Raw genomic sequence first — 12718 nt, forward strand, 5'->3', positions numbered from 1 at the left:
TCCCTAACAGTGGTCACATACGTTTTAGTGCTTCTTCTATCCAGAATATGTCAGAAACCTTTTGTCCAGTATCTACAGCACTAGTAATGTCCTCGGAGCCCCTGATGACACACTAACAGCCCTTTATTTTTGTCCTTAACTTTCCCTAGATTCCCTTATAACTGAGGCAGAAGACTCACAGAAACTTCCTACAAAGAATCTGACCCTGTTAATATTGGTCAGTTAAAAACCAGGGGAAAGTGGGAACACACAAAACACAGCTGTCCAGGCTACCTCCAGCATGGGCTGTTTAGACCTTTTATTCAGAGACCAGCAACTGTAGATCCATTGGAATGGGCTCACTATTAGTTTTTGAAGCAAAATTGAGATTACTATTACAGGCTCAAAAAATTTAAGAGGAATCATTTCACTGTGATTGTGTCTCACAAGGGGCTGATTTAAAACCAATAAAACTTGTCTTTCGCTCAGCAAGAAATTGAAGTTTTTTCCTGGAGATGCAGAACACAAAAGCTGGCATGCATGAAATGAAGGGCTGCTAAAATTAGATGCACTCTTGTGGTTTGGGTAGGCTCCTGGTTATTCCCAGATACCCAAAAGTAGGTCATTCAAAGCTTAACAAAGACATTTCCCTCAGACTTGACATTTTAGAGCCAGCTGAAAAGACCACCTGACGGGAGAATGTTATCAACACGTCACACTGGGTTTCACTCTGCCTTGGCAGTGTTTCTGAGAGAGCTGCAGTGCTACACCACCAGGCTTTTGTCACTTCACTGCAGCTGCTCTAGCAGCTTGTTCTTATCAGCTGTTAGAAGTGACAAGGAAATCAAATACCAATGTATTTTCATTAAAGGGAATTAAAGTAAGAGATCAATAGAAACCTTTAGCTGCTAACAGAACATGGGGGTTTAATGGCTTTACAAAGCAACTCCCTGCATAAATGATGGAGAAATATTATAATAGTTTGGGAGAACCATATGAATAACTGGTTGCTCATTAGCTGATCATGGCCATGATCTGACATAGATCTTTAGGATCTTTACAGACACCCTAAAAGTGTTTCTGTACCTTTGCCCATGCTACTGTAATAGCTAAACAATGACTGTGATCTTTAATCTGACCAGTACCCTATTTAGATTAATGCAGTAGGAAGTACATAGAAATATTCTGGTGACCCAGAACATAAGTAAAATAGGATACTACAGAAAGCAAAACAGATTTCATAGTAAATCCCTAACAGCCACAAGCTGGATGCCAGTGGAGAGCAGGATGCAGCTCTGTAAAGAGCTCCAGACAGGGCAAATTCCTTAAATATGTGAAGGGAAGTTGCTTTTCAAAAGCATTTTATTCCAGCACTGCCGGTGCAAAGGCAGGACAGCTCTACTATTTATCCTTGTGCTGGTCTGTCATTTACTTGGGCAGTGGGGGAAAGAAGTGTCACACTGTCCCTGCTTTCCTTCAAAGCCCTCCCACATCCAGCTTAAAAGTTACAAGGCAGAGATGAAAGGTCATCAATGCTCCAGCACATGCTGCAGCTTGGGACAGTTTCAAAATGTGGGGACAACCACCTGGAAGGTTCTGATAAGAGGTAATGCTTTTATGGATAGCTAAACTGGTCAGCACAGGAGCACTGGTAGGGAACCCCAAATGTAGGAGAGAAAACAAAAGCAAACTTAGTAACTGAACCAATAAAAGGAGAAGGGTTTGTGGCAGTTTCCACAGGTGCATGTGGGGAGGGGGTCTGTAATGGAAGAAAAAAAAATTGTCTGAGCCATGCTGCCAGGAGTGTTCAAGCCAAGGGCTTGCAAACTCCCACCTGTTTTCCTGACCTGTCAGCTCCAAAAGCCATGTTATAATTACTGCTGCTCTTTAAGGACCCCTGTTAAAAAACTGTAGGCAATCTAAATATTTACCGAAGTAGTCACACCTCGGTACGTGACTGTGTAATGCAAGAACAGCAAACACAAAAGGTGGATTTATAGGGACCATAAAATTTTCATTCCCAGTTTCCTGACTTCCAGAGGCTTTATGGCCAACGTTCATAATGCACTTTCCCTGTCATTCATGACTACAGTACTGCACTCCTGACACCCTTGAACATTTACAACAAATTTTTTTTTTTCATTAATCTGTCTTGGACTTGCTGGGCCCTGACAGGGCTTTCTCTGCTCAAACGAGTCTCATGCTGGGTGTGATGCTCGATAGCACACACAACAACTTTTAAATCCCAGTTTTGATCAGCGAGTGCTCTTTGTTTGACATACTCTCTCTACTCCCTAATAATTTATGTCTCTTCTCTCATTTCCCCGTCCTTTGCATTGGATATAGACTGTGGGATTAGACACAATATTTTAGAAACTTTATGAAGTTTCCAGCAATATTGCATCACAAGTTATTATGTTTCCTGTGTTTCAGCCTTTTCCTAGAGCACAGAGCTCATGTGAACTGATCATTCACTGTGATCCCACACACATTTAGAGAGTCTGGTCGATGTCATTGCCGTGTCCATGTAATTGCCATAATTGTCTCCTTGATTAATTGCTTTGCATGTCACCATATGAAATGATAATTTGTTTGAACACACCCAGACTACCAATTTTTCTCTGTGCAACTTTCCTCTTCTCTGTTTGCCATACATGTTGCAAACAGTGACCATTATCACGGGGCTTCTGTTGTAATAATCACTTATTGGTTTTGTGGAACTGCCCATTGCAAAAAACGCTGGTCTAAGTAACTCCACCTTTGCAAAACCAGCGTGACAATGAAGTTTATTCACCTAGGTTTATTTCTTCCCTGTTGCATAAAAATAGCAAGTGCTGGGTTTTCTATAATTTTTTAATTGGGCACATTCTGGTAACTGTTCTCCGTGGAATATTTCTGCTTTCAAATTCACTGATGGCCTACCATGAACTGTGTAAGAACGTCCTGGGAACAGAAACCCAAGATCCTCTACTCCCTATTGATGGAAAGGCTGAATATTTAGATCTTCAGCATTTTGCTCTCTAAATTATGCTTTCCTGGCACAACACAATAATCCAACTTCAACAGGAATTGGGTATTAGTATTATTGGTAATTGGTATATAATATTCTGTTGGGTGCTGAATTGGTATTCTGCCCTCAACCAGAAGCCTGGTATTAAATTGAGCTCTGAAGAGGTGGCAATTAGGTCAGCAAAACCCCAGAGAGTAAGCCAGGTCACTCATTCTGTAAATGTGTGTTGTGCTGTAAACACCTTCATCTCCCAGCCTGTGTTACTTTAGCATCTCAGTGTGTGCAGCTAGCTGGGCTGTTTAGCAAATTTAGGATGACCACAGAGAAAGGGTGGCTTCTTCCTCAAAGGGTAACTTCTTTGAGGCTCCTTAGTGCCAGAGAGCTGTTCCAGTGTGTCCTGAGCCTATCAAGGGTTGTCACCGAATGCACAGAACACGATGGTCTCACACAGTGAGATCAGAGATTCTGAAATTCCGAGTTATTCCCCATAACTTTAATTTCCAAAGATGCTTTAAGGTATTTTTACATTATATTAACTAAAAAGCCTGCCCCAGCACATGGAGACAGAACACTTCTGCTGTGTCACGTACGGAGAAAGAAAAACAGGAAATTCAGAGTCCCAAAGCACTTTACCACTGGTTTAGTTTTTCTTCCTTCAGGGCACTGATCCTTCCAGGCTTTCTTGGTTTTCACTTCCTTGTGATATGTATCACCCCATTAATACGAGAATGACTGCTCCACCCCTTTCTCATCAGTGTTGGCCACTTTCAATCATCACAACTTGTTTTCCCATTTTATCTCTGGGGGAACCATACCTGTGTGAGAAAGCTGCTGAAGCTGCAACTCCTGGGAGTGGCAATGAATAGTATGCACAGGACTCATGCCTTTCATATTTAGATACTGAGATAAGATTATCTTCCTTCCATTGCTTATTATTTAGCCTGCAACTGCTCACTGTATTTATATTTCTCTGAGGCATTTAGCAAAAACACAAGTGTAATTTATCAGTAACAGACACCATGAAGAGCAGACAGCTTGGAAGTGAAACAGATGTTGAAACTAAATTATTCTCATAATGACGATTTTGTTAATTCCTCTCAGGCTTTTGCACTTCACAGCTCCACCAAAAAAATGTTTTGGTCCAACTGTTAGAAGCAGACATCCATTACCCCAGAACACGTTCTCCATAAGGAGCCCAGCAAATGCTGCTGTCACAAGGAACAGCAGCAAATCAACAACTCCTGGTAACGCTGGACCACAGCTTCCTCAGAGCCAGCACTGGCTCCTCTTACAGAAGCTGCTGGGAATGCATAGTTTAGTTAACACAGTTGCAGCTTGGTAGGCACTTAAGAAAAGGCTTTCTTTCACTAATTCCATTAAAATATAGGAACATAGACCTAAAATTTTGGACAGTTCTCACCTGGGACATGTAGCATGCAGGCTTTTTAGATGCCGTTTTGCTGGAGATTTTGTGTTACTGAAAGTAAGTTTGATTATATTTCTGTATCTTCCACTGCATCTTCAGCTCCACAGTCACAAATCCATTTGCTTTAATTAAAATCTCTCCTGTATTAAGACAATCATGAGCAGCAAATTAAAGTATTCCGATAAAAGATGACATGCATTGGGAATCTGGTTGCTCTCTAGTGGCACTGTTGCAGGTTAACAAATGACACCTAGAGAGCAGGAGTTACACAGAATTCCTCCTTCTGCTTCACTTCAGAAGGGGTGCCAGAAATCACCACAGATATTCTGGGTATCCCAGCCCTGGCAGCAGCCAGCACAATTTGGTCAGCAGCAGCAGGCAATGGCAGTGAGACATTTCTTCTTAACATTTCTTGTTAACTCTGCCAGGAAGCAGCTTGCATGGAGGGGACTGGAGAGGAAGGGAGGACACAGGCTCCACTGACCCTGATGTGTTTGGCAGTAGTGGAAGGCACATCCCAGCCACAAGGCCATCTCCCCCTGCAGAACTCAGACTGCCTCCAAGACAGACATCAAAACGTTTAAAAATGAAGCCATTGTGAGGATATTTAACATATGAGAAAAAAATTGCATTTTTATTAGCCTTGTGCTCAGGGCTCAACTGCTGTGACTAAAATAAAACTCCGTCTAAGATACTGGCCCATATGGTTACAACCAAGAAAAAGATGTTTAATGTAAGCTGAACTAAAGTGATACTTGCTCTGCTTGCAGGTGTGCTACTGTAGCTTGAGTGAGAATTACCTCCTGTTACTGAACTGTCCCAATTGATTTCAATTCAGATTTTCCTCTGGAATGCAGTAAGTTAACCTTCTTCAAATGGAACAACTTTATTCACAGAAACATTACCAAAACAGCAGGTAGAAAGAATGAAACCCAAGATTTCACAGGTGAGTTGCTAATTCACATGGGTTACCCCATCTTACAGTTTAGGGATCATTATAATTAGTTTTATGGATCATTATAATTAGTTTAGTGATAAGAACTGTGATAAATAAATGTGAGACCAATTTACCACTGCTGACAAGTGACAATATATAATCCATTTTAAAGATGTAATTGTTAATTTTCATAACATTCTGTGGCCATGATCTACTCAAGTATATAGAAAAAAACCAATTTATCATCTAAAAAAAATGCATAACTGAGAAACCCTTAATTAGAATAGGCCTTTAAACTTGTGCAATGAATGACCAGACACCACTACAACAGGAGTTGCTTTCTACTGCATATCATAAGGCCTTGCTAGAGCTACTGGATTGCCAACAGGTTACTTCAGCTGTAAAAACTGAGACAAGTACACTAAAATTAGTCACTAGAACTTGATTTAGAAAGAACACCGTGAAATGGTGACTCCTTTGAAATCTTTGAAATCTCTGAAATCTCACATACCGCATGAGAGAAAATAAAGATCTGAATTTCATTTTAAAGGAAGGCAATTAAAAAAAATGCAAATAGTACACAAAAACTAGACCGTTCCTCTGGAGCTGCCATCCTGGATTATACATAATGCTCACAAAAATAGGCACAAACTGGTGGGTCCATCCATGTATAAAGAGAGGGAGAAAAAGGGTGAAAAGAAGTTTAGAAAAATCTTACAAATACCCAAGTATTTTTCTTTCCCTAACTCCCTGTTCCCAGATTTTACAAAGACCTTCACAGAAAATGACAGACATTAATTTCCAGGATTAAGCTATGGTTCTGTGATCTGTGGTCACCTCTAATATAAATTTGTGCATACTTGCCAGTGTTTCCCAATAAGGCAGCAGGTTCTGCAGTTAATCTGAGAACCCCATTAAACTGAAGTTTCTGTGAAAGTCTGTTACAGAGTTGGAGAGTTCACAAGTGATCTGTTCTTGCAGAAAACTGACTTTGAATATTTCCATATGAAGTATCCTATCTAAACATAGGATGAAGCTGAAACAGTGGAATTGCCCAAGCAGGAAAATCTAAACTGCTCCCCTGGCATCTTCTGTGGTGAGAGACCCATTAAGTGGTGAGAGACCCATTAATTTTATCGACCTCATAACACATTTTACCTTTCTGGCATCTGATATTCACACTCTTAAAATATTAAATAGACACAAACACATTTCTGGTACTTATACTGGGAACTTGAGAATGATTAAATACTCAACACATTAAATAAGCTGGCAAAGACAACAAACTACTTCAGACCACAAGATAACCAGCCTGGCCTTGAAAAGCACTATTGATGGGCACCACAAGATGGCCAACACTGCAAAGCAGCAAAGCACAGCAGAAGCTTTTGACATTAACACTGCACACAAAAACTAACTCTACATTGAAATATACAGTTTATTTTCTTGAAGTCAAGCAATACCATTTGTCAGTAGGGTACATGTTAAGTGTCAGGCAGGAAAACTGTACATTTTCACTCTGGACTGCAGGATCCAAACAGCTGGAGAAGCACTATGGAAATCTTTCACTATACAAAGAGATCTAGAATTGAGAACAACAATGGATGAAGAAACAGCCATCCCCAGGACGCCAAAGGCAAAACATTAGCACCAGATTTTTTTCAAAAAGCAACAGTACAGCTATTTACAGATTTACATATAACATTGGGAGGCCATCATCTTCACGTTTCCAGGGTGAGTGATTTTCAAAAGTTTTGAAGAAGGAAAGGAGATATTAGTGTCTACACAACTGTTCTGTGAAAAGGATAATAGATACAGCTTTCACAATATTGCTACCTTTTATCAGAGATCTAAATCAAAGTACTGTATACAAACACGTTGTAATTATATTATTCTTCACATTTCACATACACATTTCAGAGTAACCACAATATGTAAAATTTTTAAAATGCCACAGATAAAACAATGCACACTTTTCTCCAAGCTAAGACAAGCATAATTTATTTATGTTTAGTTTTGGGTTTGTTATGGTTAAGGGATAGGTTTAAGGACAAAGGGACCAGTTGTCCTAGGAACATAGCAGCAAATAATTGTGAGATGCCAGAAGACTACATTTCTGAACAAGGAGGGAGAAACTAAGGTCAGCTGTAGGTCTTGTAAAATGGTAGCTCCATTTGACCTCAACTGATGCACATCAACATCATTTAAATTAAAATTTGGTCCAGGTATACGAAGTAGTGCACGATAAGGGTGTGTGTGGGGGCAACAGTCCTTGTAATGTTTGCACCTGTCTGTGAAGGAACTGGTTCCAGAGGATTTTTACTCCCCAGCTCCCCAACTCACAAGGAATTCACTGATCAGTGCCTTTCCAGTTCTCTCCCCACAAAAGAGAGGATTCAGGTAAGAAGGGCAGAAAAACTCTTGTGAATGTTGCCATACTGAAGGAGTAGTGGGAAGACTTCTTTGCCCTCTTTTCAACAACTGACTGTATTTTCAACCTGCTTAGCTACAGACTGGCATTCACATCAGCCTTGAAAATGGCTTCTAGCTGGGGAACCTGTTTGTCTGAGGAGAGATAAATCTTTTCCTTACAACAATGGAAATGGCATATACACAAAGTCTTCCCAGACTTTCTATGCCTGCAAAACTTTGTCTTAATATAGAACTTGACACTAAAGACAACAGAATTTTACTGCAGGTATCTATGCAAGTCAGCATAACCCATTACTGTGCTGCAAACATGAGTTAGCACCTCTTTTTAGAGCCACTGGAAATTGTCTAAGTCAATGGCAGTATTAGGAGATCAGATTAGTGATCTGACACTGTGAACCAACATCCTCTCCTTTATCACTGCTCAATGGAAAAAACAAGCAAACAGCCCCACTTATGTTCACAGTTACAACACAGAGTTGCTGCAAGTAATGCACAGTATTTACACGGCAGAATTGTTTCTATTGCATTTGGTAGTCTGAGAAAGAGGAACAAACAGCATTATGTAGGTCAACTTCAGTATAACTTAATTGTCTATATAAAACCATCACAATGTTGAACAACCAGAAGAAAAAGAAAAGCAGTGTCCTTAACCTACATTTATTTTCATGAAGTGTAGTGGGTTTGGGACAAGAAGAATAAAAACATGCATAAAAAAGCACAAAAAAAGCAAATGAGCCTTCTAAATAATTTAGATGAAAACTGTTTGAATAAAATCAGCACAGTACTTCCAGCCCGTTTCTTAAATCAAGTACAACTTGGTAAAGAAAATCACTTGCATTGCATTTAAAGGGTGTACAAATATGTCTTGCAAAATAATTTAAAAAAAAGTCTTCATCAAGGTAGGCATTAGGTAATTTGCAAGCTGCTTAAGAAGCATTTAACTAGACTGATTTTGAAGTTGTTTTCTAAGGGGAATGTGTATCCTATATACAATATTACAAAAAGTGTCTGATGCCACAGGATCAGAGAGACACTGTATTTCAGCAATCTGAATATATTAGCTATAAGATGCATGCTTCCCCTATTTAATGTGTCTTTAAAAAAACATAAAAACCCACTAAATTTAGAGCTTCTAAATGTGTGTGCATTTGTGAATTGCTGTAGGGGTTCCCAGCAGACTGTGCAGCATCTGAACATAAAGGAAGTATACAACCTATTCTAAAAACCATTGTTTGCATGCACAACTGCCACAGACTTTGAACACACTGAGCAGAAAGGTTAAGAGTCTCCCCTCTTTTGTGGAGCTTTCTGGAAGTTAAGCAATGAGGAACAGCTGTACAGTCCAGCAATAAAAACGTGTTCTAAAAAATTAAATACATCATTCAAAGAAAGAGCATTATTGCTGTTGTGAGAGCTATTTTTCTCTTGTGCATTTGTTTCTCTACCAGACACTCAAGCAAGCCAAGAGACTCATTTGTGTACTTGGAAACTGCCCTATCCCTTCCTTCTTTCCCATTTTTCCCATTGCTGGTTGGACAGTGCCCTTATTTGAGCCGCTCGGGTTGGAGGCTGTCAGTCAGACACTTCAGCTGCTCCTCCCCCAGCTTGATCTTGTCCTCAAGCTCTCGCTGCTCAATGATGAGGGCTGACTTCATTTTCACAAAGTGCTCATAGTCTGCTAAGTTCTCCTCGCTCAAGTAGTTCGCCAAAATGTCGAAGACAATGCGCTCTCGACGGTCCAGGTTTTCCTTCAGCTCCTTTGCATCCTCATGTTGCTGGGTCAGCAGCTTTTGCTTATCTACCAATGTCCGCTTAGGAGAAAAGAAAAACAGTTAAAATTCATTGGGTTCACTAGGTTGGGACAACAGCTTCACTGTTCAATTCTCTCTCAAGTCTGTTTTATCTACAGAATAGAATATTTAGAAAGGTGAAAAAAGAACGCGCCTTAAAATTTAGACTAATAAAATGCATTAACAAACTGATAAGAAATGTAGTAAATCAATGAAAGACGCACCATTACTTTCTGTTGGCCTCAAAAGCATTACTTCAAAGATTCCTTTACTATTTAATAGTTATAAATAGCTGTATACAATAGAATTGCCTTTGAAGAATAGTTCTTCAAATTAAGACTCAGCTGTTTTAGGTCTTCCATACAGCACTGGCACAGCTGTGGTTACAGAACCCAAAACAGACCAGTTAATGGAGCCATTTGTCCTTATACAGCTCCTGACACGTGTATTTAGCAATTCTGCTGCATCCACAAGCCTTCCTGATGACATGTGAAGTCCTGTGGTCTTCAGACATGAGCAAGAGTGAAAGCTGAGGCAAGACAAGAGAAGGGCAAAAGGGGGGCAAAAGGGAAGCAAAAGAGAGAGGACAGCAGAAGACAGCAGCCTCTCCCCCAGCATCACCTGTCCACACAGCCAACAGTCCCACCTGAATCACCTGGCTACACTCCTTTGGCAGTACATGGAGACACACAGGAGCACCATCAATCCAACCTATTTCAGATGTCTGCCTACAAGTGATGGCTTTTTTCCAGTGACAGTATGGCTGGCTTACTCTGACATCAATAATTCTACACAGTGTCTGAACTTAATTAAAAAGTGTCCCTAAGAGGTACCAATCCATAACTTCTAGCTTTGCTTCAGAGATGAATTTTCTTTGAGAAGCTTCCTTCAAATAAACCTCAGTCTATTCTAATAAATGTGTCCATCTTTTTAATTTGCACCTTCTGTTAAATCACACATGCTGTTTAATAAGCCTGAAGGATTTACAGAGAAGTGTTTTGTAGGATATAAAACAGTCTTTTCAAGATGGAAGTATGAGACAAAGGGGGGGCTACAGACCAGTGAGCTTTAATAAACCTACCTGTCAAGAGTTGCACATGCATCCTGTGCTGACTCTTTCTACAGACAGACCAAAGCTCAAGAATGAAATGTTTTCAGATTTTTGCTCTCAATGTACTTAAAATACACAGCCTAGATTAACTCAGGATTCACGACAGCTATGGAAGACAAGTCAGAAAAATCACACACTATCAGAAAAAACAGTTTAATCTTCCCTTGAGCTTATGCCAGGGGAAAAAAAATCCCACTACAAGTTGCAAGCAGAACTATCTGCTGCAAAGAGATGGCACTAAAATTTCTCCTGAACTCACCAGGGCAAGTAGCAGAGTAGCAGACAGCCTCAAACTCAGAAGCGTGGCTAGACTGCTCCCAGAGCAGCCTTGCAGGTGTGTGCACGCTGAGCAGCAGTAACTAGCCAGAATCTCATGAATGCAAAAGGATGTGGACACAAAGCACAAACAATGAGAAGACACTGGCCTTGTTTGTAAGAGGAAGGGGGCTGGTAGCTCTTCAGATGAAGCCCCTTTCAGAAGCTGAACTTCAATAAACCTGATACTGTTCCCTGTGGCAAAAAAAAGACTACAGCAGAGCATCTGACAGTCAAAGTATGAATTCAACAGTCATTATTTGACTGCTTTTATTGAGAAAGTCTGGTAAGCTCTTGCTGGCTCCTAGAAAGTGGAAAGCTATCAGAGCAATGCTTATTAGACAACATCATCTTGGAAAGAAAAGTCAGTAGTCACTGGGAATATGCTCCCCAACAACGGAAGTAAAATCCTCTGTTTTGTTTGTGTGGTACATTAGTGGTTCATGACATACTATCATTTGACCTACTAAAAGGACAAATACTAAACGACAACCAAAAAAGCCACAAGCACCAATCTAAATTCAACAGTTCAAGATACATTTCATAGAATCATAGAATGGTTTGGGGTGCAAGGCACCTCAAAGATCATATAGTTGCAACCCTCACTCTTACCACACTAGGTTGCTCAAAACCTCATCCAACCTGGTCTTGAATATTTCCAGGTAGGAGGGTGGGTACCTCTCTGGGCAACCTGTTCCAGTGCCTTATCACCCTCAGGGAAAGAACTTCCTAACGTCTTATCTAACCCTGTCCTCCTTCAACTGAAGGCCATTCTCTCTTGTTCTATCACACTACATGTCCTTGTAAAAACTCCCTCACCAGCCTTCTTGTAAGCCCCTTTTAGGTACTGGCAGGCTGCTCTAAGACCTCTTTAGTATTCTTTTCTCCAGGCTGAGCAGCCCCAACTCTCTGCTTGTCTTCATAGGAGCAGTGCTCAGGCCTCTGATCAACTGAGTGCCTTACTCTGGAAGTGTTCAAACAGATCCATATCTTTCTTGTGTTTTGTGCCCTAGAGCTGGGTGCAGCACTGCAGGTGGGGTCTCACAGCAGCAGAATCTCCTCCCTTGACCTGCTGGCCATGCTGCTTTTGATACAGCTCAAGACACGTTTGGCTCTCTGGGCTGCAAGTGCACATTGCTGGGTCATGTTGAGATTTCCGTTCACCAATACCCCCAAGTCTTCCTCCCCCAGGCTCACCTCAGTCCTGATGGATCTCTCCTGATGTTACTATGGCAAGATTGGTGTGAGTACATGTGAAGATGAATGGAGACTGAAATATGTTAGGGATTTGGAATTCTGCCGGTATAAATTTGACATCAGAAGACACAGACAATTTCTGAATGTCCTTACTACACCACCTCCTCACCATCTTCCTTTTCCACATCTGGCCAGTAAGCTATTTTTATCACAGCTCTCAAACTGTGCTCCCTATGTACACAAATCATGGTAGTTCCATCCCCATCACGCAACTGCAACCTCACTTAGAAAAAAGTCTAATGAGGGATTAAATTTCTCCAAGTTCAGAAGCTTTGATCTGCCCTTTAATAAGCTGTCAAATACTTTCCTTTCCAACTCAGTCAGAGAGAAGTCTGAACAGTCATTAATCAATTATGTTGGGGCCAAACAGCAAAAGCACAGCTTCAGATCAGTCCCAGCACTTGCTGGTTGTTATGTGTGAAATAATGCAACAGGCTGAAGAAACAACATGAAGCCACAG

The 12718-nt window shown here is 40.7% G+C and overlaps 1 protein-coding gene across 3 annotated transcripts in view; it reads right to left on the bottom strand.

Annotated features, from left to right (window-relative positions):
• Positions 1 to 6772: 6772 nt before the first annotated feature.
• Positions 6773 to 12718, bottom strand: part of SHROOM2 (shroom family member 2) — a 118592-nt gene continuing 112646 nt past the window's right edge. For all 3 annotated transcript variants that reach the window (XM_039714375.1, XM_039714374.1, XM_039714373.1), the window contains exon 10: positions 6773 to 9596. In XM_039714375.1, the coding sequence (XP_039570309.1) occupies positions 9330 to 9596 (267 nt within the window). In that variant the 3' untranslated portion in view covers positions 6773 to 9329. The remainder of the gene's footprint in view (positions 9597 to 12718) is intronic.

This window comes from Passer montanus, unplaced genomic scaffold (assembly GCF_014805655.1).
Source record: "Passer montanus isolate IOZ18808 unplaced genomic scaffold, ASM1480565v1 scaffold3, whole genome shotgun sequence".
NCBI lineage: Eukaryota > Metazoa > Chordata > Aves > Passeriformes > Passeridae > Passer > Passer montanus.